A 26,853-nucleotide genomic window follows, 5' to 3' on the forward strand; every position below is an offset into this window, starting at 1 on the left:
TTTGAAAAAGGACATTCCAGCCTCCTGTAACCACCTCCCAGCTGTGATTAACATTAGTGCCTGGAGAGTGTTAGAGACTGTGCAGCACAGACTGGCCCGGGTGGTGGAACAGAAATACCTTTGCAGATCAGGGCCTTTTGCTGGCACCAGGAGGGCAGCAAAACAAGGCCAGTCCTCATTCACCTCAAGACAATTTATTCCTGGCACAGGTTGCTTTTCTCTGAACAAGCGTTTTCCAAAATTATCTTTGCATAATGATCAGCACAGAGATGAAACAACTGAGGAGGAACAGAACAACCTGAATCCCTCAGTGATATACACATCACACTTGAGAAACTGGAGCAGTTGTTGCATCTCTATAAATTCAGAAGGCTCCTACCACAAGAAATAAGAACCTAACTCGTTAAAGCAATTTTATTTAAGTATTTGGAGGGAAACTTTCATATCATGAGTAAAAATACTAGAGTTGAATGTTGTTAAAAAAAGTCAAGATGATGGGCTCTCTGTGCAAGCACAGCAGTGTCTGATGGAGAGGGGAAAAGAGGGTTTTCATATTATTCCTTTCAAAAAAAAATTAAATGCTACTTAACTGGAATACATGTCATCATTTTTTATACAGTCAAGAGAATGAAAAAAACAAAAAAAAGGCGCAATTTAAAGAACGCAACCTACAATGGAATAACTTTATTTGCAGCAGAGACAGAATAAGACTGCTTTTATGAAAATTACAAAGAAACATGATACAACAAAAATAGGGTGTGGGGAATTTCCCACTAAGATTAAAAATGAAAAACAAAAAAAGAGTTCACTTTTTGAACACCATTATTATTCAAACACATATGAAGTTTCAACCTAGTTTTTTTTATACATGGGAAACACTGTTAAACTGAATCTTCAAGAGTGAGAAGGCACCATGAACTGTTGGTTGATACCTTTAATGCACACTCAAGAAAGAAGAAATGATCTGGCATGATGCAAAAATTCATTAAGTGTTTATATATATTCATATCTCTTTTCGTAAAAAAAAAAAAGCGGCAACAAGTCATTACTTCAGTGCCAAATGTACTCGTGTCTGGCTGACTCGCTCATGAGGATGATTTCTCACTTAGACCTGTGTGGTATTTCTGTACAGTGGTGAAAGTGGGTGATTTTGTGTTGTTGCCTTTCATATTAGATTGGTAAATCAAGCGTTTTTCTAGGTTCTGAGAAGCCAATCCTATGAAGTATTCCTAGATTCTATGCAAACGGAATAATTAAATGCACTGCCTAGAATGAAATACTCATCTGTACGGCGTGGCAATCCCACCGGATTCAGTTTGATATGTAATGTCTTGTAGCAGATGTTATAACAAAAATAACTTTTGCTTTTTGATTTACCTCACTGAGGCCATTAATGCTGTTCCTATAGTTGGTTTTCTGGAGTTGGATGACACTTCACTGCTGTCCAAAATGAGTTTGAACCTTAACCCTCCAGAGTTTGTTCACTTTGTTGCTTATATTATTGCACTAGCTACTAAAGTCTTATATCTTCCTATATAAATCTAATTGATCAGAGTGCAGATTCTGTATTTAGATAATGAACTGTATGAAATAAATAAAATAAGGGGATTTTCTGGTCAGAGTTGCTGATATGTTGAATACCTTAATTATTTCTAAAGTAAACAGTTTTGGTGTATATTCTTAAAAACCTATGGTGATTCAGCATAAAAGCCTTGACATAATACTTAAAGAATGGATTTGTTCTCCTTCTCAAAAACGCATCAAAGAATTGTTTTAAATACAGAATCTGTGAGGCTTCCTACAAATTCATCTAAGTCGTAATACAAACACAGTTTGTAACTTGATAATATAGAAAGTTCTCTAGTGTCCATTGAAGTAAGGTCCCCAAAATGCAGTCTGTTTTGTTTCTGAATGGCAAAACATTAAGCGGTTCCACTGGCTGAGTAGGAGAACTGAGGAAAATGAGGTCTTCTCTCGTTATCTACACAATCCATGCTGTCATCTGAAAGAGGAATAAAAAACATTAGGTAATATTTGCTACCTTTAGTTTTATTTTCAGCAAATGAACAATAAGAGAATGCACAGTAAAGTTCTTTCAGGAAATAGATGTTCAGATGTCCATTAAAAACTGCTAGGAGCTGCACTGCTTAAACCCACACTCACTGTTCTGAATTTCTGGCAATTGCTACTTGAGAGCATCAAACATGCTCAGTTATCACAAAAATACAATATTTTGGTGGGACATTAGCCCATGCTCAACTGACTGCTTGCATATACACAGTGTGTGCGGATATGGACATGAGCTAAACATTATTATCACTGTTTTCCAGTGGGAATGGGCAGGTTTGGAAAAAACACAGTACAAATAATTTCACTCTTATTAAGCAGGTTTTTCATTTTACCAACTTCTTGGTCAAATACATACGGAAAACCCTCAAGTTTAAACTGATACTTTTTCATATGGGCTGAAGAGACCCATCAGAGCAAATTATTTCTGGTGGTGTGGAGAACACAGTGGGAAACATTTGGAAAAACTTTACCTTGGTCAGGAGGAGTGATTGTTATCATCTGTGCTGTAAATTCTTCATCGAAGTATCTTGTATCTGTTTCAGATGTAACCTGTGGCTTGAATGGAGGTACAAGCTAAGGAAAGGAAAAAAAAGTGTCCATTTACAGGTTCTCGCAGTGCTGTTTGAAACAAGTAGAATTTGACACAGTTATAAGCTACACTGCCTTTTTCTACGTTCCAAAAATGTCTAAAAAACACCAGTTCATGAAGGAAGCATAGACAGTAAAAATACTTGCTTAGGTGTGCCCTTACTATTTATGGGGCATTTGAGGCATTTTTTTTCCCCTAAGATTTAACGGCACAAAGAAAACTTTGAATCCTAAAATTTCTTCAAGTAATAACATACTGACCAGTGTTTAAAAATAACAACACATATTAGTTCCCCACATCATTATACAGAAATTGTCAACCTCATCTAGTCAGATTTATGCTTAAGGAGGATGAAAATGATTAAGAAAGATGCTTAGTGATATAAAACTTATCAGCTAATCCTGTGTATCACCACAAGGGTTGTAACATTCACCAAGAAGTTTCAGCTACAGTGCTACTGTGCCCATGCAGCTCACACTGGAGGTCTGACCAACCCAGCAGAATCTAGGCCAAGGCAGCAGCAAAACTAAGCTTTAATATTCCGGTCCCCTATCACTGTCATATTTTCTGGAAAAATCCCTTCACCAGTATTTCTTCTCCTGGGAAGCTGAGAAGCCTCATAGAAAAAGGAAAACAATATTATCTCATTTGCTTCTCCTGTGTTTTGCTGCTTTGGAATGTGGTTGGAGATTGTTTATCCAACATGTAAATTATTTTAATTTAATGACCAATCACTGTCCAGCTGTGTCAGGACTCTGGAGATAGTCATGAATTTTTCATTAGTATCTTGTTAAGCCTTCTGTAAGTATCCTTTCTCTATTCTTTAGTATAGTTTTAGTATAGTATTCTTTAATATAATATAATTCTTTAAAATAATGTAATATCATAAAATAATAAATTAGCCTTCTAAGAACATGGAATCAGATTCATCATTCCTTCTGCCAAAGAGGACCCCGAAAATACCACAGTCCCCAAAAGCAGTTTGATGTCAACTCTGAACTTCGAAAACCTGGAGTGCTTACAAAAACCTGAGCCCAGTCAGCAGTGAACATCCTCCTCTTGCTACACCAGGAGCTACACTTGTTGGGGTTTATTCCTGAAACTCAGGCAGACAGGCTGGAAATCATCCATGTGTACCTAGGCAAGCTCTGGCAAGAGCAGCTCCAGATGGAGCGGAGCTGCCTGGCTGGGGCTGGAGGAGGAGCGCGCCTGGGAAGCGGGAAGGGGAGATGGCTGCATACAGATGCACACACTTGGAACGTGGACAGCTCTGGAGGGCACTGGAGAAGGATTCAGACCTTGCCCACCTTCCCCTGCATGGGGGGCAGAACCAGGATGTGCACAGGGCTCTGAAAGCACAGGGACAGGGATCCTGCTCGCCCACCAGCGGGGTTACGCGTGGCCATCTTTTAATAGCGCACAGCCACACCGGGCAGCAATTCAGGAGCGTGACTGAGGAAGCCTCAAGCTTCCAATCCAAAACTGCAGGGAGAGGTTTAGCAAGGTGGATGGTAAATTGCTCCAACTGGAATTATGCAGTGACCCCAGACATGCACTTCTGCATTTGTATAAACAAGAACGACACCAACAGAAATCACTACCTGGAAAACATCAGCAAATCTTGAATACACAAACCATCTCTTCCCCACCCCTGACTTTGCCTCCTGCTTGGATATGAAGAATCATTTGTTTGTCAACTTTCAAGCTCCCTATCACCAGGATGGTCTTTCTGATTTGTTTTGAGAGGACCTAACAATGTCCTGTCTTACAAACAGCAATCCAAACAAATGCGCTCATTTTCAATGTAAAGACAGTAAGAAACATAATGTATACATATGGCAATGCTCCCATATACAAAGAAACATTTACTGTTTAAAATTGGAGCATAAAAGCTCTGTTTATTATAAGAGAGCATAATTATAGTATATTTTCATCATCTTTTTTTCCAAATTACTCACAATTCTCTGTGCCCAAGAATGGCTTAAAGGAGCTGGGTACATTACCCTTACAAAAAAATATTAGATCCTTAGAAACAGTCTTTATGTCCTGAATTTAAAAAGGAAGAGGAAATAGGAAATCCCAAAGTCAGGAGTTACTCTGAGCCTTGCAGTCCCCTGAAGCTATTGAAGAGGGAATGCTTTACATTATAATGTTAATAACACTTCTCAATCAAATCACACCAACATATTACATATAAAAGCCCTGTGGAGCAGGAAGATTCTTCCTCATGTAACTCTATTCCCTCTCTCTCCTTGCAGCAGCTTCTGCCTACTTCCCAAAGCAGCCTTGGGTTTGACAGGCTGTGCATGTGTGTGTGTGAAGCTCTATCTGTCCTTTTAAGCTAATGGTGGTTTTGGCACTCACGGTGCCCCCAGTTGCTCTGCTTGCTGTGCACAGCTCGGAGTGATTTAGGGCTTGGGCACTGCAGCAGCCACCTGAACTGAGCACATTGGAGCGACTCGGAGCAGCAATCCCAAGCCAGCACACATGTGGAATGGGCCAGTGCTGCCTGGATCATTTTCCTTTTTATTTTAGTATCTGTTAAAAGCAATTTGAGACAGATTATGATGCACCCACAAGACATCTTTTCCCCCTCGCTGTCAAATTCTGAGCGCTAAGCTGGAAACAGAGGGGAAGCCGCAGAAAGCTCCAACGCTGGCTTTAACAAGCAAATATGTCACTTTACTGGGAAGCTGTCACTGCAATAGCTCTGCAGTTCAACTGGCAGGGAGGTGCCACCTGTAGCCTCCCACGGCTGCAGACCAGCATTGGTACCCACAGGCTCATGCTAGTTTAAGAGAGAAAAAGGACCTGAAAAAAATCCCCATGTGATTAAAATCTCTTTGAGTATGTTTTGCTTGTGGGTGGGCAGAATACTGCAAATTAAACTGCACCTTTCTCTGCACCAGAGACAGACAGCACTCTTCCAAGTGAGCCTAATAAACATTTTAAATCTGGGGGACAGCCCCAGTTATTCAAAGCTCCTTGTAATTTAAAGCAAAGCTATGTTTGCAAAAAGCTTAATTACAAAGCAAATGTTCTGGATTACCCAAGCCCATATTCATACACATACCCAGCATTACTGGAGATGGTGGGGAACCAGGCTTAGCACACAAACAGCTCTCAGCAGCTGACAAAATGCAGCTTTAATCCACAGGACTGCACTTGAGGTAAATGCTGCAAGACCCTCTTTGGACCACCAGAATGTAGGCAGCAACTACTCACAGGCTCTCCATTTGCACCATGTGCCTGCCTCAGCTGCAAACACTAATGGGACACAAGCAAAGCCAGGATCTAGACTTCTTGGATAGGCCAAGGTCAGGAATAGTCTCAATTAGCACACAGTTTTCTCTAAAAGGTGCAAGTATTTGGAATTTCCTCATAGTTTTCAGAATAATCTGAATCCTTACCACTATGGAACAATTTATGAAGGCTTCCTCAGTCCTATGGATAAATAAAACATTGCCTCCAGCTCGTGTGATTTCTCTTCTGTTCTGGGAACTGGGACTACTACCAAATGACAAATAACTTTACTCAAAATATTTGAGCCCCACTGTCAGCTTTTTACCTTAAACTGCATAAAACCAGCAAACCCTCAAGCATTCACTTTGTCAGCTGGGTGGAAATGGGGACAACTTCCTGTTTAAAATAGGAACACAGATCTACTTTTCACGTTATACTCAATAAACTCCATGGAACTCTCTTCTGCCCTCCTGACTGCATGCATCTCTCCCTCAAGGGATGCTCTGAAAGGACTGAGGTCTTAATGTCTTATCCCCACTTTCAAGGCACAAAAACTTGTTTTATGATTTTTCAGTTCTTTTAGCCACACAGATCTGTGAGGAAGTGAAAGAAGAGAAGGAAACAGAGCCCTCTCTGTAGCAGTACACAGGCACTGGACAATGCTCCCACTACAATATGGGAACTCAGTTTCTGCCAAGTTTCTTACCTGCTCCCACCAACTGGAGGGAAAACCAAACTGTATTTAGAGATCAAATGAGATCTGATAGCACGAGGGACTGCTGGGGGAAGGAGGGAAATCAGGCAAGGCTGGGATAGAGTGAGATCATGTGGCACCAAGAGATGGGAGCCTTGAATCAGCAGACTCACGTTTGGCTGCATTTCATGAGTGTTATGAGAATGTGGCTGCTGAGAATTGAACGTGAGAGGACAACAGCACACCACCCTCAGAGCACAAAGCAGGGCATCTTGGAGGTGTGAAAGAGTTCTCTGAGAAGAAGGGGCAGTGAGGCACAGACAACTGAAGAAACACATTCTTACAGGAAAGGCTGGGCTCTTTGACTTCAGCTCCCACTGAAAAGCCAGCAAACCCAGTGGGCCTCAAAGAAAACCCATGAGAAATACCACCAAGTGCAGACACATCATATCAGTCCTTTGTCACACACAAAAAGTAGTATTAGGCTTGGATTGATGTAAGTCCAGTCTTAGGACTTGTCTTGAATGCTGACAACATTAGACTGAAAAGGCAGGAAAAGAGCAATGGGAAAGAAGAGCCCATCTTCTACTACTCCCTCAAGGAAGTTTGGCTTCAGATGCTCAGGAACCAACAGTAACTCTGTGCTTGCAAGGGATGCTTCAGTCAACAGCAAGCAATGGCAGCAAGAGTTCATAGGAAAAGCCATTTTAAATGCCTGTATACTCTAAATTTGGAAGCTATTTTGATTACATCCTATTTACTGAGCCATAAAACCATGTATCTCATTAAAAGATACTCCTATCACTGCAAAATAAAAATCCAGAAGTAATCTGATCACAGTATTTTAAGTTTTTGTTGCTAAAAACAACTGCAAACCTTTTCTGTGGAGGGTTTCTGTGTATCTTGAGAGAGCAACAAAATTTGAAACATTTGATACATCCACAGCTACAATTCACCTTGGGAGAACAGTTGTATAAATACCTTTTTCTCGTATACATCTTGCCAAACAATGCCAGCAAAGAATTTGTGCTGCATAATCTCCTTGGCATCATCAGGACCACCACCTAACCTGTAGGAGGCAAAATAAAAGTAATTAAATGTTTGAGTACAGTTATTTTTTCTAATACAATTTTTATTGCAGTGTACTGAAGAAATTTGGAGTTTATATAATGCATTTGGGAGCAGTTCTAGCATTTGCTGTGTGCTTGGTTTTTTGTGCAAGGCCTATTTTAGGCTTCAACACAGTTCCACTAAAAGATTTAAAAACAGGCTAACAAACAGAATTAGAAAAAATGTCTCTCTTAGACAAAGAAGAAACAATAACCACAGTTCAAAAAACCTCCCCTTCAGGAATGATGCTGTCCTGGGGACCACAGCAGATCCTGTAAAATAAAAAGTCTGAGCCACAAATCCTTCCCTCTACATTAACATGCAACTACCCCTTACAGTCTTCTAGAGCACAGTGATGCCAGCAGTAAAACTGAATTTGAAGTGAAAGAGAGACAAGGCTTTTTAAGGCAAACTGATTTATGCAACCTGATTTAAATTTCCATTAAAGAAAACAGTTGACAACTGCAGTGATAATATCACAGCATATGCAAATCTTTCCTCTTCCTTGGCTTCAGGAAAGCACAAAGGGTGTTTTATTGACTTGAGGTATATCAAGATAAAGCACTTTTATTCCAAAATAAAACTGTCCACACAGCTTATAGATGCAATCATTTTTGCTGCAGTGTTGAGCTAACTGATGCTTAAATTTTGCTGTGGAGGTTAAAATGTTCTCTAAAAGACTGAACCACATCTGCAAGCAAAGGAGGCAATGAGAGAACAAAACAGATACTGGGTAATCAGCAGGAGACTCAGGTAACAAGGTTAAAACAATGCTCAGGTGTTACCCACGGTTCACCCAGGCTGATCTCTAGGATCTGCCTGTTCTCCCATGCCTGGTGCCACTGGCAAGCTGAGATACTGACCCCATTTCAAGAGCTTGAAGCAATGACTCTACAAGACCCAGGCTAGAGTTACACTGTTACAGACATCAGGGACAAGGCCTGTTCTCTGGGCCTGGAGCCAACACCTGGCCGGGCCTCATCCATTGTGCACAACATCTGGCCCTGAATGTCCCCTGGGCCACCTGTGGTAACCCCATGCCCCAGGTCATGATTATCTGGGGATAGAGGGGAGGGGTTTGGTTCAAAGTATCAGAGAAAATATGAAGGCTGTGCTAAAACCCATTGAAGTGGCATTTTTACAGCTTGAGACTGCATGCTCTGGAATGCAGCATGAAAGCACAATGCTGTTGGGACAGCACTGGATGACAGCTCAGCATGGGAAAGTCAAATACTGTGACACTTTGTTCTCAGTGCTCACTGGGAATGGATCCTGAAGCATTCAAGCCCTCGGCCATGCCCGAGCACCATCTCAGTTAAAGCAAACTGGCAGAGGCCACAGCTCTACCAGGGACACCCAGCAGCACAGGTGCCTGACAGTCCAGGGGCTGTGCTTGCTTCCTTGCCCTCTTCCATTACAGTGCCACAGTGACCTAAGGGGTCTGCTCCCTATCATCCTTCTGGAAATGTGCAGTGGAACAGCTCCCCAGCCTCCCAGTACCTGGGTGACTCTCTCCTCCCCAGGTGAGCTCTAAGACCAACCCAAGTCTACCCCAGAGCCCCAGGGGCCAAACCAAGCTGGATGAGAGCTCTCCCATCTGCCTGGCAGGGCTTTCTACAGCTGCAGAGCAGCCTGGAACAGAGACAAACTCCAGGGCAGCCTGGGAACAGAAACAAACTCTGTGAGTAATCATTTCTCGGCTGGTTCCCTCCAGGTGGAGTGGCTTTGCCAAGTCTCTGCCAGACTCCTTGTTGCTTCCACAGCACAATGATGATGGCTGATGAAGAGGGTGGAGTCAATCCTCTTTATCCACAGATGTCAACAGACTGCACAGGAGCTCAGCAGTGATTCTGAGCTAAGAAGCACCTGAATGTGTTCTGCAGAAGCAGGCAGGAAGGCTGGCTGGCTGCAGCCATGTACAAGTGCTTTGCAGAATATGTTATCTAATGCAAGCCTGTGTTCCATGAAGGGCAAACACATATTCAGGGAAATGCCAAGAAATACTCCAGATGTTTTACTTACCTTTTAAAAATGACACAAATCTGTGAAACAACAGATACCTCGTATTTTGGATATGGATTTATTCCAAAATACAGTCTTGTTTTCCAGAATTATTACGAAAGGTCTGTCTCAAGGACAACAGAATTAAATTGGCAACTAGCACAAAAATTATGGTAAAGCACCAGTGAGGATGTAAAGAGCAGCAGGTTTGTCTTTCATACGGACATGTAATAAATAAAGTAAAATGCAGCAAAAATAAGAGCTCTGAAGAGATTCCTGGATAATAAAGTTAAATTCTGCACATTTAAGTCCTCACACAGAACCAAAAATAGTATATATAGGACTTGAAAAGCAAAAGCTACAGAAATTTACAGTATATAAAGAAATAGAACAGAAAGTATAGAGGCAAAAAAGTAATTTAAAGAAAAACAAGAAAAAACATCCCTCAAAACCTAACTGCCAAACAATTCTGGTTATTCATTCAACTTCTATCTACACTTGAGAGACTTTCTTATTTTAGTTAAATCCAAGTGAAAATTATTAATAAAGTGCAACATCAATATTAAAATGAAATGATTTTCACATTTTATATCTTTATGAAACTGCATATTGCTTTTAAGTCCCTTTAACCATTTAATGACAAATGTCTGTGCTCCATAAACTGAAGGCAATCAGCCATCATTCCACAGATATATCATATAAAAATAAATTTTAAAATTTGCTGTACTGTATTTTAAACATATAAGTATAAATATAGTCTGTAAACACATAGGAAGATTGTAATTAGTGGATCACATGAAAAATAATGTATCTCTACTTGCCCACTTACTTGTAGAAGTAAACAGTGCTCAGCTCCCAGGTCCATTCCCAGCTCTTTAAAAAGAAACCTGCACACTTCTGGTTTTCCAGCCCTGTCTTCACATGATTTCTCTGAGTCAGCCCTGCCCTCAAACCTAATTCTACCATGGCACAAACATCTCCTCCAGGCTCAAGAACGACAGCCCAGCAAAGGCTGTTGGTGCTCACCATCTCCAAGCACACAGACTCTTATTTCTCCTTCTCTGATACAGTCAAGATGGACACCACTAGCTTATTTTACTATGGCCCTTACCTTCAGAGCCTTCTAGTAGCCACAGGAAGGATTTGGGAGCTCTATCCACAGCAGCTTCCTGTGACTGGCACTACCAGCACAGAGAAGCTGTCTTTGGCTTTGAGAACAGCATGACTGGAAGACTCCATATTTGGAAGGAAAAGGCCACATTCTTCCCAAAGCCCAGTACACAGAGTCTTTGGGTGCTTTCCTGCTCAGAGATTAAAACTTTTGGAAAGCCAAATGCAGCTAACTCCCAGCTCTTTGCTGAGCTTTACTTCCCCACTTCTTCATTAACCACATGTATGTGACACAAACATGGTAGATCCAAAAAGCTCTGAAAAGCTCCTACTTCACATCAGTAATCAAGAGGAGTCATGTTTGAGGTTGGTGAAGCTTGGGAAGTCTCTAAAATAGTGATTTCTGGAAAGCTGGGAGAAAAAATGCTGTAAACTTGCCTTTTATGTTTTTCTCAGTTTCAATTTAGATCTCTGTGGGAGAACTGTTTGAGTTTGTCTAAATCGCCGTGGACAGAACTGATTTAGACTAAAATTATCATACACAACAGCTAAATCTCAGCCTGACTCAAAGCACCTGGTGAAACATGGAGACATGAGCATTTTGCACTTCAGCTGATACATAGGACCCTGAAGCTGTCTGGAGACAGAAGCACTTTCCTACTCAAGGCACACACAAGTCACCTGTCATGTGTGGCTCCAAAACTCTGCATGTCCTCAAGGCATCCAAGGGTGCTGTCCAAGAGGACCAGCTCTTCAAGGTTACCTCCTTCTGCTGGCCACAGCTAGCTGGGACTACCTCCAGGCCCCTGAAGTCCCCACAAGTGTCACCTTTAGCTCTTCCAACACCAGCAAGTGACTGTGAGGGCTGCAGACCTCCCTGTGCCTGACAGCAAGGGTGCTCAACAGCCACCTAAGCTTCCTGTGGCAGAGCAGCAGAGAGGACACAGACATACAGCTTAACTACAAATCTCCTCCTTTCACTAGGGAAAAAACCAAGGAGTTATAAAAGTAAGGGCTTGACTGACTCTGACATTCCTGAACATCTGTGACCAAACTTTCATGTGGATACGGAAGAACCTTCATGGCAAGGGAGAATGAAGTAACAGATCTCCAGGTGACTGCAAGAACTGACCACCAGGTCCCAGGGAGCAGCTTCAGCTCTCCAAAGCCACAACTGCAACTCTTTGAGGGCATCAGATGTTTTGAACAGGTGTTTTTGAAATGCTGCATCATCTTCCTCTCATTCTTGCTGAATGGCAAGGTCCAACAGCACCAGAGGCAGGTGAAGCAGCCTGTGACAAACCCCATCTGAGAGAGGCTGAACAACCCTGGCCCATGACAAGGAACTAAGGCACTTCAGATTAAACCATCCTCAAGTTCTCTCAAGTTAAAAACCTGCCAAGATTCAGAGCTTGCAAGACACTGATTTACAACCTACCCACCCATCTAAACTTAGCCCGCTTACACAGGGTGCTCTGATCCATGCCCACTTTCACAGGATGCAGTCTCCACAGCCACAGGAAGAACAATAAAAGGTAAAAAATTTGTTGTTTCATGTATGAAAACATGCTCTGATTACCTTTTCATTTGATCCATGTCACAAAGCAGCAAAGGGGAATTTCAGGTCACATTAACAGGAAATATTTACAGAATAGATTTTTTCCTTCTTAGGAAAATTAGGGCTCACATTACAAGATTAATAAACTTCTATCAATCCCAAAAGAAACTTCAAAATTCCTTTTCTCTTACAAAATGGATTTCATATGACCAAATTTAGAAAACAGCCATGATTAAAAGCAGAATGCAATTTATTTTTCTTCACATTTTCCCCATATGCCTGGGAGTTTGAGACTGAACTGGTATTACTGAACACAGTGTGCTAACACTGCTTCAGTATATCCAGCTCAGGTGCAACAGGTAATTTTTAAGATTTAAGTGACTGATAGAGATCACAATTACCTAGCTCCCTGATCTTTAACCTAAAGTATCCTTGGCACTAAGCTTCATTATAGCAACCTTTATTGTTGGGTTGGTCAGGTTTTTTTTTATGATTTCAGGGGAAGTGACAACATCTCCCAGTTTACTTTTTCTCATGGTTTTGGCTGCCTCCTCCATCTCAGTCTGAAGTTCATCCAAAGTTATGCTGCCAATTCTGCCGCTTTCTGCCACAAACATTACAATGACACCAACTTCTGTCCACCACTGACACCAGAGGGCATTTCTGCTGAATTACACAGTGGCTCCCCAAAGCACAGACTATCACACATTAGATAACTTTTCAGTGAATGTATTTCAGTAGCTCTCTGGCTGTTTTTTGTCCATATGGCTCCATGAGCACACTGTGAGTCCACTACCAAGTATGCCAGGCGCCGTCCCCAGCACCCAGACCACTCAGAAAAAAGAACATAACACTACAAGGGCAGGATGCAGGACTTCCACCTCCAGTGCTTCCAGATCAGTTCTCCATGCTGCCTGAAATGTCACAAAGTGCATGGGATTTGCTGAACCACAGCTTCAGTTAAAAGTTATGGGAACAGTGACTGGGGAGAAACCAGTATTTAAGAACAGTCCATGATCCAAAAAAGCTTGGGAAGCACCAGTGTAATTAGGCATAATTATAATAAGGCATGTGTGCAGGCTTGTCTAGTCAATAGTTATTTCTATCAGCAGCATGAAAATCATCTGTCCACCAGATCAGAGCAGCACTGCTTCCAAGCCTGCAGAAGATCCATGTGAAGAAGTGGCTATTTGTATAAAGTGAGCATATTGTGGAGTAATTATTGGCATTGGGAAAATCTTGTAATTAGAAACGAGTGGGCATTCTTTGTTTGTAAACAAATTGCATTTTGGTTTAGCAGAGATGCTCCTTTAAGAACAAACTGCAGCAGATGCTGCTTGTGTTCCCAGTGATTGAAAGGCCCCACCTGAATAAGCTATGAAAGGGTCACAATTGCATTTAACCCAGTGCTTTACTGGACAGGAATGCTGTTGGCAGGGGCTGCAGCCAGGCTTGCAGAGCAGAGCCTGGGGGCTGCTCATCAATTACACAACCTTCTCCTGGAGGTCCTCTCACAGACACTGGGTTCAGGAGGGGCTGCAGCTGTTGCCACCTTGTACAGGGCTGGCCACGTTCCCCACAGCACCACCAAGATGAATCCTCCAACATTAAAAACTGCGCATTTGCATTATGAGACCTCCCAACAGGATTTTCCATCAAAAAATAGTGAAGGAAATAGCCTACAGTGATGACAGAAATCTTTGCTACAAGTATCCAGGTAGTGGCAAATCCCATTTTCCTGCTATGTGCACACACAAACAGGCAGACTAAACAAACACCAGAAAGTAAACCGGAATTCCCTGCTTGCACCTCACATGAAAGGTTTCCTATTTGGGGCCTATTAACAGTGGAAGGTTCAGGACAGGAGATCAGGGCCAGAGTCACAATATTATTTGTTTTAAAAATGTCTGGGTTGACAAGATGGCAGGTTTTTAAACTGATGTTTATCTCTGTGAAGGTCAACATCCTCTTTGGATCTTGTTCCATTTTCTGTTTGTTAGCCATTAGGGGCTTCTTTTGTGGCTTTTTTTTCTGTTTTTAAATCAAGGGTCATTTTTTAAAAATACAGCAATAAAAGAAAAACAAAAAAAAAAAAGGAGGAAATAGAAAAAGTCAATTGAGCATGGTATAAACTCCACTACAAACACGGTACAAACACCACCACCTGCTGTCCAAAGCTGGACGCTAAAACACTGGCACATATCTGGACAAAATTCAGGAAAGGGACAGCAGTCTCAACTGCAACAGAAGGCAAAAGCATTTGGGGTAGAGCATCACAGCAGCCACTGGACTCATTACAGCCAAAGGTAGGGTTAACTTGCTTTTTCTCAGGCTATAGTTTTACTTGAATGGCAGCCACCATACTCTGAAGTTCAGCACCAAAGCTGCTTCGTGTCACTATTTACGCTGTTGGCTCATTAAAAAAGTTAAAAATAAATGAGCAGATCCATCTTCTGCATCTTGTTGGACAATCAATTTGAACGGATTAAAAATTAAATTACAATTTTGTCTCAAATACTTTAAAAAAGTGCAACTATTAAGCAACAGCCTCACCTTTGCTTGGGATCTTTCTTCAGCAAACCTGACAAGAGGGATTTTGCTTCAGGTGACAATGTGCGTGGAAATCTGATCTCCTCCATAAGGATGAGTTCAAAGAGCTTTTCATGGTCCTGATTGTAGAAAGGGAGCCGTCCACACATCATTTCATACATCACAACTCCTAATCCCCACCAGTCCACTGCACGGCCGTAGTCATTATCCTCCAGAACCTGCAGATTGCAAGGAAAAGGCTTTAGAAGATACTCCCACACCAGGCATGAACACAGAACTCAAGAAGCAAAATTTACCCCAGCAAGTCCATCTTTGATCACACAGCCATATCTACCAGCAGAGTATCTGCAGAAGAACCATGTGAAAAGAACTGATATCCATGCTCACCACCCAGAGTGAGCAGAGGGGGAAAAGGAGGAAGCAGGAGTGTTACAACAGCTTTCTTGTCTTCCTTCTCCCATCTTCCCTAACATTACAGTCATGATAAGCACAACCTTTGAAAGTCCAAAGGCCAAGAACTGTTCTCACATTACAGAGCTAGCTGTTAAACTCTCACTTATTCATCACAAACTGTTCCAAACGGGATCCAAGTTTTTAGAAAAACTCCAACCCACCAAGGAGCCAGTACATGGAGAAAAGGCCATCAACCTGCTCTCTCACAAGCAAAAAGCCAAACATATCCATCATCTTCTTATCAACCTGCACCCCAAAGCTGTGGCTCTGCACATCCTAAAAGACCACCCACAAATACTCAATGACTAATCTATATTAAACACTAAGAGCCAGAACAACAGTTTTAACATTTGACCGGCTCTCGAGCTGTAAAATGGCAGCCAAATTGTCTGGAAATGTTTCCCCCCAAACCCTTTGCCCTGCTCCAAAGGCACTCCTGCCTCTGCTTGGAGGGCTGCAAACACAGGAACAGTCAGTGGGGTGGATTTCTGCCAGGTCTCACAGCAAAAGGAGCCCAGCACAGTTCATTCTTCCTTCCCCTGGGTACTTCTACCTAGCAAAGCAGTGGCTGGTGCAGGGACTCGGGACCCCAGCAGCTCTTTCGCCCTTTCCTACTTGCTCCAGAGAAGCCCTGCCACAGTGCAGAGAGTTGCTGAAGGGAGTGGGGAGTGTTTTGTGGCCTGTGCAGTGGATGCTACCAGGGCTTCTCCAGACTTTGTGTCTCCTATGCAGTTGTCCATAGCTGACACCAACATCTCATGTTCCAAGCCCTGTCCTCAGGTTTTAGTTATCATCTTTGCTCTTTGCAGGGGCCTGCACTCAGCTACTTACTCGTGCCAAGAGCATGAACCACAACTGCACCACCATCCTGTTTTCTCACTGGACAGTGTCTGTGTGAGCTTTACATTCCTGCAATTCAGAATACTTAACATTCAAAATTAAAAAGGTAAAAGAGCCCAAGTCAGTGCAAGCTTAACAAAAGCAAGATCTTTACGTCTTATAAATTGTGATATAAAGGTTTTACACATAAAAAAGAACCATCGAGGCACTTCACATAACAACTGTTTGCACTCTGCCTCTCTTTATTCACTAATTATTCCCCTTAATTATCTGAACGAGGGAGAGGGCCTGCAGTAAAAATCAAAAGGCTGCCAGGTATTGGATTACCCCACGTCGGTCTATTTCCAGCATCCCCGGCCGCATGATTCACACCAAACGACAGCTGGCTCTGCAGCTGCCCCCTCCATGGACACGGCCGGCACAGCTGCCGCCGGCTGGGATTCCGGGAGCCGGCCCCGTCCTTGCCGAGGCCCGGCAGCCCTCGGCTCACAGAGACTGTGTGACAATGCAGTTCTGGGATTCCGGGAGCCGGCCCCGTCCTTGCCGAGGCACGGCAGCCCTCGGCTCACGGAGTTTGTGTGACAATGCAGTTCTGGGATTCCGGGAGCCGGCCCCGTCCTTGCCGAGGCACGGCAGCCCTCAGCTCACAGAGACTGTGTGACAATGCAGTTCTGGGATTCCGGGAGCCGGCCCCGTCCTTGCCGAGGCACGGCAGCCCTCGGCTCCCCTCGGCTCACGGAGTTTGTGTGACAATGCAGTTCCCGCTCTGAGTCACCCCGCTCCACCAGCGCTTCCTGTTCACACTCCCCTACGCTCGGCTTGCCTAAAATAAAACACTCACACGGCCTCCGATTTGTATTTTTGTTTTTTAAACTGCTGCAAGAGATGCAATAGGAGAGACTGAAAGAAAAAGAAAACCACAGAGGTCTTTGCTGCGCATGTAGTTAATGTTACAGGTGCTTCTAAAATGCAGTAAACACTTCACATGTTACTTTAAAAAGTGTATTAATGCTCTGTATTATAAACTAGATTACTAACTACAACGATTTCCTTCACCTCCATTAATTTTAAACAGAATATACTTATTTCTTCAAAGTTCTTTAGCACAATGAGCATATCTTCGGATTAGTGATTGAGTAGAAGAGAGCAATGGTGTGAGTTTCAAAACTGCACCATAACAAAAAAAAATATTGCACTCATCCATGATTTATTGCAAGACACTGGATAGCTGGAGAGCAGTAAACTAACAAGGTCATTTCACCTAAATTAAGGGATCATAATTTCTTAACGAGCAGCTCTAGACTGTTGTGAGATGGAATTCAAAAAAGAAGGCAGAACAGCTGTACACATCACAGCCATTGATGCATCTGACACATCAAAGTTGACATGGTTCAGTCACTGTCATCCATGCATGAGATTCCAGTATGAACCTAAAAACAACGGTGCAACAACTGTACAGACACACTGCCGTGCTGGACTCGAGTTACAAATGCAGACAGGAGCACTGACACCCCTGCTTTGAAGGATGTATGACCTCAAATGCACAGAAGATCTTTTGCACACAATTTCCAGATTTTTGCATGCTATCAACCAGATGACAAAAGCCTCCCCAGAATTTAACACTCCAACTCACAGATGGGACTTTCAAGTAAGGGAGAGAACTGAGTTAATCAAAAGGATTTGTCCTTCAGGGTTTTTGGATGAGCCAACTCATCATAAATATTAAAAAAGAAAAAATAATAACAAGTAACAGAACAGAAAGAACAGCCCAACTGCCTGCACAGGGAATCCCCACATTCCAAGTTAGGAAAAACCAAAACAATAAATATTTTTAGCATCCTCATAAAATCCTTGATGAGAAACTGAAGTTCAGCAATTGATTTTAAGAGGGAAGCTTAAATAAAAGGCATGTTTATGAATAATAAACACTCTGTCATGCTGCTAATTACTCTCTGCATCAGTAAATCTCAAATTGTGGTGCATGGACCCCAATTTAGATTCACTGAAGACTTCTGGTGATCCATGGAAAAGCTGGCAGTCATCGTGAGACTGGCTCCGCCTCTTTGCTGCAAGCTACTTCGACAGGTGCCCATGTTCTTCATTATTACAAAGGACTGGAGGCCCTTGAAAGCAGCTGGGAGTTAAAAAAAAAAAACCAAACAACAAAAACCAAACAAAACCCAAGAGCATGCTGCCATCATTATGAAAGCAGGGAGCACAAAAGCGCTGATCGGCAAAGACATCAGCTCACAGCAGAAAAATTCCTCCTCCACGTTGGTTTCCCATTTTTGTTACTTCTGCACAGTTCAATTCAAGGCAGGTTTGCAATGCTCAAGTCTCCCAACTCAGAGGAAAGCTGTGCCAAATATCCATAACCTGCCAGCAGCCCCAGGCTCACTTCTGTGTGTGCTCTGAGCAGGATAGAAATGCAAATGCCACGGGAAGCAAAGCCCTACTGTATGGGAAGAAGCCCTGGTGCAAGGCACCCCACCTTGGCTCGGGCTTCCTACAAGTCCAGGAGTTTGCATCCACAAAGCTCAGAGCATGGGCAGAGCACCGAGTGCACATGCATCCCCTACAACCTGACCCCACTTCCCATCCACCCCAACTCACCCCCAGCTCTAACACCACCTCTGTGCACAACTCAGAGTGCTTCCAGGAACAAACCTGCAAATATGCATTTGAATTTTGCACTTGAAAAGGAAAAAAAACTTTTTCACAAAAAAAATTACCCAAAACTGTTTGGGAACTGAGATTCCCCCGCCTGGATTTATTTCCTCTAAAACTGGAGTGCTCAAATCAACACTGAGAAATATCTTGTGCTTTTATAGTCATAAAACAGTCAGCACTTTTAATGCATGCCATGCTAAATAATGCAGAAACAGCTTGGTCTGTCCTGTTTCTGAAAGCATGTCACCTTTGAATGTCCTCAAACAGTAAAAGAATTGGACAATACTTCTACTTCTCAAGTGAAGTCCTACTGATAACCTTTCAAATAGGAAAACACATAGCAAGCTGCAAAAAAGATAATCTATCATGAAATATCTGAAGTGATTAAAAGGGCTTTTTTAAAAATTATGTATTTGATACAAGAAACAAGCACTGTTCCAGTAAAACGTATATACTCTGTCAAGTGGAAGAAACTACCCCGCCAAAAAATTATCATGTATCATTATGCTAAAGATGTGTTCCAGATCATGATGAATAAAGGAGTCTCAGGATGTGTAATTATGTAACAGCAGTTAGTGCATGAGCACATCATGGCACAGGAATTATTCTGTACTCCTACTGCTACCACGGAAGGCGTGAAAGAAGGCAATTTAACACAACAGCCAACATAAACATACCTCTGGTGCAAGATACTCTGGAGTGCCACAGAAAGTCTTCATTGTTGCTCCATCCTTGATGCCTTCTTTACATAGTCCAAAGTCTGTTATTTTTATGTGTCCATCTTTATCCAGCATAAGATTTTCCAACTGGGAAGAAAAGCCAAATTAAAAGACATGATTACCTGTAACATACACTAATCCTGAGCAGGATAATCAAAGACATGAATTTTGCAGGTCAGTTTTGAACCTCATCCTCCCTGGGGTCATAGCCAGAGCACATAAAATGTAAATATACATTTGTAACATTGTGCTTGGTTCTTTAGGGAACATAAAGTAACTAATTTGAATTCTTGGGATAACCAATCATATATATAGAAAGAACGCAGAACATGAACATTGTATTTATGCTTCTACAGTATCATCATCAATAGAACACCAGTTCTTTAGAAAGTATATTAAGTATTGCCCCTCACACAACTTCATCCCTGCTTTTACTCTGATTTAATTAAATAATCTGTACCAGTAAGTAATAGCATAAAATAAATAAAACAGAAATCATATGCAACGTTAAGGAACCACTTCCAAAGAGACTCTTTCAATGAGAATCAGTATATACATTTACTCAGCACATAGTACTCATCCCACCCTGAGCCTCTAATTTTTGAGAAAGTCACCCAGGTATTAGGAGTTTCCTCAGTGTATCAATAAAGTGCATTACAGGGGAATCACAGTGATATCGAGACAAAGATCCCAAAATTACTCTGACATAGTCTGAGAACATTACAGAGCATGCTTCCTTTCAGACTGCACCTAAATAAACTATCAGGATCCATTCATCCTGTCCTAAAAACTCTTCTCAGGAAGAAAGAAAATGTTATTGTTGCATTTTCCTCAAGAATTTCTCAAGTCTGTTTGCCTCTGCGATACCTTGTTTGGTTGGGGTTTCTTTTCCCCTTCTGTGCTCCCCAAACAAGTGAATAACTTGAAGCATAGACAGTTTTCTAACTGCAAGCAGCTGCTATGCAGATGATGTGAGTACACTGCAAGGAAGCACAACATCCATGCAGTGTGAACTTCCATCTCTCTGCTAAGACCAGGATTATGTTCCACCGTGCAGAAGCACCAGCAAAGTTTCTCTCAGAACATAAGCAGGCAAGTGAAAATGAAACCCCTGTAGCCCAGTAACCCTTCAAGTTCTCTGAAATGCTGCCAGAGTCACAATAAATGCCTTATGCAGCTTCTTGGACTATCAAAGGGTTTAGACATCCTGTAAAGTCCAGTCCAACAGCTGCAACAACAGTTTGGATAAAGTTCAGTCAGGAAAGGATTTCTTAATAGTTCAGGATCATTTGCTTTTTTTAACAACAAACAAAAAGCCAAACCCCAAAAAGCCTGAAAATGATTTTTCTACATACCTTCAAATCTCGATAAACCACATTCTTCTCTGAATGCAGGTAATCCAGCGCTGAAACAATCTCAGCCCCATAAAACCGAGCGCGGTCTTCAGAGAAGACACGCTCTCTTGACAGATGGAAAAACAGCTACAAGAACAGTAAATTCTTAACTTTAAATGTTTCTGAATTATGCCTTGCAGTTCACAAGTCATCCTGCTTGGAAGATGCTATTAACTAAGAGGAAACCCCTTCCCATCCTCACCCAGCTGAGTTCCCAAATGTGTTAAAAAGCATCATAAATTAAATTATTAGATAATTATGTCTCATATTCCCAGACACACACTGATAACCAGTTCATGTACTACAGTCTTACAGGTTCAGAAAATTATAAAACTATTTTTGACAGAACTACAATTACATACTAAAACTAAAGCCTAATGTATGGTTTAAGAGAAATGTTAATATTCCAACTTTTCCTTCCTGACTGTAATAGCCGTCAGCAGTTGCTAGTTCTCCCTCCAAGTACACTCACAATGTTAATTTAAGTGTTAAAACTTGTCTGACAGCTACAGCAACTAGAAAGCAACCTTGCCTTCTTGAACTTCTAAATGTCAGATTACAATATACTGCTGTCATGTAAAATATGAACCTATGCCCAAAACCTCTATGTTCTAAAAATGGAGTTGAAAAAATTAAGTCTTACTTCTTCATATTAGTTAAACCTGTGAACAGCTCTGTTTAATTGGGACAGCTTGGATTAATTAGAATTGCAAAAATGGGCCTTAGCTAAATAATGTCAAGCAAAATTAGCAGTAGAACAGGAAAATCCTAAAGTATTAAACATTATTGTATTTCCCTTACCTCCCCTCCATTAGCATACTCCATAACAAAACACAAGCGATCGTGTGTCTGAAAGGAATACTTTAAAGCCTGAAACAGATTTAAACCAAAACTTAGAAGACAGATCACAGTGACAGTAAGAAAAGCATTTTTAATAGATTTTCAGAAGCAGACATGAAATTTTTTATTTTAGTGAACTTTTTGTCCTTAAATCTTATATAATACTTTTATTTTCCTGTTGCAGCTGAGGAAACTGCCAACTTATTTCACTAAATAAATTTAATAAAACATTAAACAAATTCCTTGCAGAAGCTATCATCACCTAAAATGCTGCAAAACAAAGTTCTGCCCCATTAACAGGGACTCAAAGTGTACCAACAGTGACAGAAGTTTCCTCCTCTGGCCACAGGTTCAACTGACAGAAAAGAGGCCACAACCAAACCCTGGAGCACAAGGTTTCACCACACTGGCTACAAGACCTCTTGTATGAAACACACATATTTTCACACAGCAGCCCCTTGGCCTCTGCCCTGCTGCCTGCAACTGCTCCCTTCTGACAGCCTGCCAGGGGATGGGCCAACACTGGCAATACCAATTTGTGAGCAATTCACAAAAACAGACCAGATGGAGGCTGTGATGGAGAGTCACAAGGTGCCTGTGTATAGTCCTGTCACATGGATTCCTGGAGTAACATCAACTTGTTTGCCACAGTATTAAGGTTTTTCATCACAGAATATGCTGAGCTGGAAGGGGCCCAAAAGGATCATCAAGCCCAACTCTTGGCCCTGCACAGGACCACCCCAAAAATCCCACAAAGGACCTCAGAGTGTTCTCCAAATTTTTCTTGGACTCTGTCAAGCTGGTGCTGTGACCACTTCCCTGGGGAGCCTATTACAGGGTCCAACTACTCTCTGGGTAAGAACCTTTTCCTAGCACCCAAGCTAAACCCAGTCTTGTAGCTAACATCTCAAGACAGCCCTTGTTCTGGATACTTGAGTTTATAAAAGCATTAAAAAAAAACACTGAATATGATATTGTTGTCTTCATTACAAAGGGTGGCACTTTTAAACCAGTCATATTTTTTCTGGAAAAATGAAGCACCAGGTTTTAGACATGTCAACATTATTGAGTTTACTCAATACAAGCAATATTTACTTCCAGAGGTCATGCTTAAAAGGTCCAAGTTCCAGCTAAGCCCTTGTACCTGGCCAAATGAAACAACCAGGATCCTAAACAGTCTCTTAGAGGCTTTAAGCTGTTGTAAAAAATTTAGAGACAACTTGTAGTAAATATTACAAACAAAATCTTGAGATGGAACTTGGATATCTGAACTCAGCCCAGAGAGACTGCTGGCACTGGAGGTCTAAAATGAGAGTATGGATTGACTTTACAATTCAAAAGGAAAGCAGCAGATAAAAGCAGATAAAGCACAGTCCTGCTCTTCTCCTTCCCATTCCACATGCTCCTACCACTATCCTTTGGCTGGCATTACCAGTGCTCTAATTCCACTGGTGAGCTGTATCTGGGAGCTTAAAAAAACAACAAAGACAAAATCAAAGGTTTTTCTCCCCAGTGTATCTTCCTGAATTTGTCGTCACAAAAGTAGAGTCACTCTGACCTCTGCTACAAAGGAGAGACCAAACATTTGAAGGGCAAGGAAAGCAGATACTCCTCTCAAGATAGCAATTAAATGGGTGAGCCCTAATGTCAAACCACAGCCTGAAACACTAACACTGTCTTCAAGAGGTGCTAAGGACCTGCCCTCCAAGAATCAGAAAACTTGAAAAAGTATTTTCATTTATGCACCCCTAAAATAGAAGGCTACAAAAGTACACAGACACTCTGTAAACACAGACCTAAGATGCATTAAGAAACAAAAAATAAGGAAAGCCTTGGTGGTAGTGATATCAAGTTACACTGTGCAGAGGCAGAAATGCTTACTGTTAGGAATGGGTGCCGAGAGTTCTGTAAAACCCGGTTTTCTGTCAGCGTGTGTGCTACTTCATCCTGAAACACAAGCAGAAGGAAATCAGCAAACTGATTCCCCAGATCAGGGGTCCATTTCAAACACTAACAGAGCAATTATTTACAACTACTCTGAGAATTCTTCCCATGACTTTGACAAAGGCTGTATCAAGGATAAAGCACATCCCAAAGTTTCCCATCTACTCACCTTTGCTACAATAACTTCCTTCTTCAGAATTTTCATAGCGTAATATCGTCCAGTTGCTTTTTCTTTAACTAAAATGACCTTTCCAAAAGTGCCTTTTCCCAGTAGCTTAAGGTATTCAAACTCATTCATGGTCTGTTAATGATACAGATAAAGAAGAAATGAATTACATGATCTAACAAGAAGTCTATTATTCTCAGACCAGAATTTCTCATTCACATGAGAATACATCACATATGTCGCACATGTGGGTTTTTTAATCCTTTTGTTTAGTAGAATTCAGGAGCAGAAATGATTCTTCCACAAAAATGAATGCCAGTGTACTCCCAAAGATAATCAATCAAACTATCTACAGAAAATCATAAGCTTTCAATTAACTGAACGCTCTGTTGCATGACTCAACACTGAACTGTACAAGTAACACTGAATATATTAATCCATAGCCATTCTGACCCCCTAGCCAGTGCAGACATTCATTAAAAGGCACATGCTGCTCTGATTCCAGGGATTAAACCCACACCTTTTTTCTGATGTTCCCCACCTCTCTAGGAGATCAGTTTTCTTGTGCTTCATTGAACAGTACCAAAAACCAGAGACAAAATGACTCCCTGTAAGGTCTCTATCTATCCACTCAATGGGACTTTTGAAAGGGCTTTCCAGTAGTTCATGCACTCTGAGTCGTACACGTAGGGGAAATACCAACCAGATATTCTCATGAGGTGAAAACAACACAAAACACTTACTGGAAACTTTAGAAATTCAGGCAACTTTGGCTAAAGGTTTACTACAATATCCAATCAACATAAAATACTTCTCACAACATTAACTTGGACCATTCACCTTAGCTAACTTTAAATCGATTCAACAGTAAATTACTTAAAACTTTCCAACAAGAGGGAATGAGGAGAAAAAGACAGGAAAGATCTAGAAAAGCACACATACAGCTACCAGCTCCTGGGTTCCAGCTGTGTTCAGACAGAAACTCCAAGAACAGGTAGGGCCTAGACAAGGTGATGGCCTTGTGTTGGACCCTAAATATCCCTTGGCCTTCATGAGTCTTTTCCCCAGGTGGGACTTGTGGTCATTTGGCCTCTCAGGAGCAGGGTTAGGGGAGAATGGAGCACTGCCTCTGCTGTGTCAGTGACTGGCAGCTCTGCCAGGCTGGGATACAGGCTCTGGGGGGTGTGGGGCACTTCACTGTCTCACCAGAGCAAGGCCTGACTGTCTCCTTCCCCCCACACACATGCACCCCAACATTTCTTGAGTCTCTGACAACCATCCCATGCCTCGAGAGAGATCACAGTAATGGTACCTTTCCTCTTGTGGTCTGATCTAGCAGACTGAGCAGAAAGGAAAGACGAAAGTACACTAAAACTCATATAATGGGCAATTGCTATTCCAATAACATAAGTCTAGTTAGTATCCTCCTATGCAGTGCTCTCCACTCCCTCCTCACTGCAGGTGAGGTGAGATGCAAATCAGGATCTGGGGGAAGAGTTCTTGAACCATTCTTTCAGTTGCAGTGCCTGAAGAGTCCAGCAGTTTGGTCCATGATTTCCTGTGTGTTCCTTGAGACAGCACTCCTTTTCTGGGAGGTTTTATACAATTTTATGCAATTATTTTTGGAACTTGCTGGACCTGTAAGCTGGGTTCCAAAGCAGCTTGGTAAGTTCAATTTAGGATTCTCTATGACTTATTGATAGTGCAATACATTGCACTCCTTGTCAAACTCTGTAAGGATCAATAGTTAGGCTGTTTTGCCTTTTGGAGTCCATTATCTTATAGGTTCACGTATCAGCACCACCTGAACAAATATACATGTCCCAAATTGCCACTGTTATCCCTCCCATCAAGCAGGTTTCAGGGGGATTTCCAGAACCTGCGCCCAGGGAAAGAGGAAGAGGTCAGTGGGCACCATGGGAAACAACATTCAGTAAAATTCTACTAACTAATCATCTGAATTGCCTCAGGGCTGGGGTCCAATACACACCAACACTCAGTCATTCCAACCTCCTCAGCACATAATTTTAGTCAAGGCCCCAGATACTTTCCAACTTTACCAGACTCTTCAGCAGTCCTCAAACCCCAATTTTTTTTTCTCTTAATTGCTTACGCCTTCTTCATCTACCGCTGGAACTTCCCAGCTCCATTGTCAGCTCCTTTTCTCCTTCATTCCAGGGCCACCAACAGTTCAACATTCCATGCTTCTGTACAATCATGCCTCACACATTGCTCATTATGACTACACACATTTCCCCCAATTCAGTAATTCTGTATTCTTCACTGAGAAGACAGGAAGAGGTACATAAACTTGTTTCCATCATCATATGAAATCCTATGTGTGAGCTCCTAAACTAAACTGGAGGGAGGAATCTTTCCACTCACTCTGGCAACCAGAGGGAAAATATTAACATCTCAAAATGTTGCAGCAACAAACTTATACAAACATATATGAACATAAATATCTTAAAACCTTTCAAGACAAAAACATGTAAAGACTTGATGCAGCAAAGGACAGCAACTCCTCTATCCTATCACCACTCTCATGGAACACTTCTAGAAGGAGAAAACTTGGTCCCACTCAGACCTACTTCAAAAAGAGGAAGCATCTACTTGGCAATCTTTTGTGTTCTCTGCTATAGAAAGTTTAATTGAATAATTAACAGTCTGTGAAAATAACCTTAGAACATACAAAAAATGCAACCATCACTACTGAAACTTAAGTTATCTAGTACCTTAACAACACTGATGAGCATTCTTACCCGTGTAGGCCAACTTGAATTAGAGTAGCCAGCCATTCTTTTGAGGCCTTTTCACTTTAGACAAAACAGTTTTCATTGGATCTACATATTCTGTTACATGCAATTTTGCAAATTTGGACACCAGTCCAAAAGCCAACCAA

The 26,853-nt window shown here is 41.8% G+C and overlaps 1 protein-coding gene across 2 annotated transcripts in view; it reads right to left on the reverse strand.

The window, feature by feature from the left end:
- Positions 1–669: 669 nt before the first annotated feature.
- Positions 670–26,853, reverse strand: part of AKT1 (AKT serine/threonine kinase 1) — a 78,580-nt gene continuing 52,396 nt past the window's right edge. For both annotated transcript variants that reach the window (XM_066552011.1, XM_066552012.1), the window contains exons 6-14: positions 23,955–24,086; positions 23,723–23,788; positions 21,803–21,871; positions 20,963–21,088; positions 19,566–19,694; positions 14,929–15,143; positions 7,578–7,665; positions 2,541–2,643; positions 670–2,002 (exon numbers count right to left, since the gene is read on the reverse strand). In XM_066552011.1, coding sequence (XP_066408108.1) covers positions 1,923–2,002; positions 2,541–2,643; positions 7,578–7,665; positions 14,929–15,143; positions 19,566–19,694; positions 20,963–21,088; positions 21,803–21,871; positions 23,723–23,788; positions 23,955–24,086 — 1,008 coding nt within the window. In that variant the 3' untranslated portion in view covers positions 670–1,922. The remainder of the gene's footprint in view (positions 2,003–2,540; positions 2,644–7,577; positions 7,666–14,928; positions 15,144–19,565; positions 19,695–20,962; positions 21,089–21,802; positions 21,872–23,722; positions 23,789–23,954; positions 24,087–26,853) is intronic.

This window comes from Molothrus aeneus, chromosome 6, assembly GCF_037042795.1.
Source record: "Molothrus aeneus isolate 106 chromosome 6, BPBGC_Maene_1.0, whole genome shotgun sequence".
In the NCBI taxonomy this organism is placed as follows: Eukaryota; Metazoa; Chordata; class Aves; order Passeriformes; family Icteridae; genus Molothrus; species Molothrus aeneus.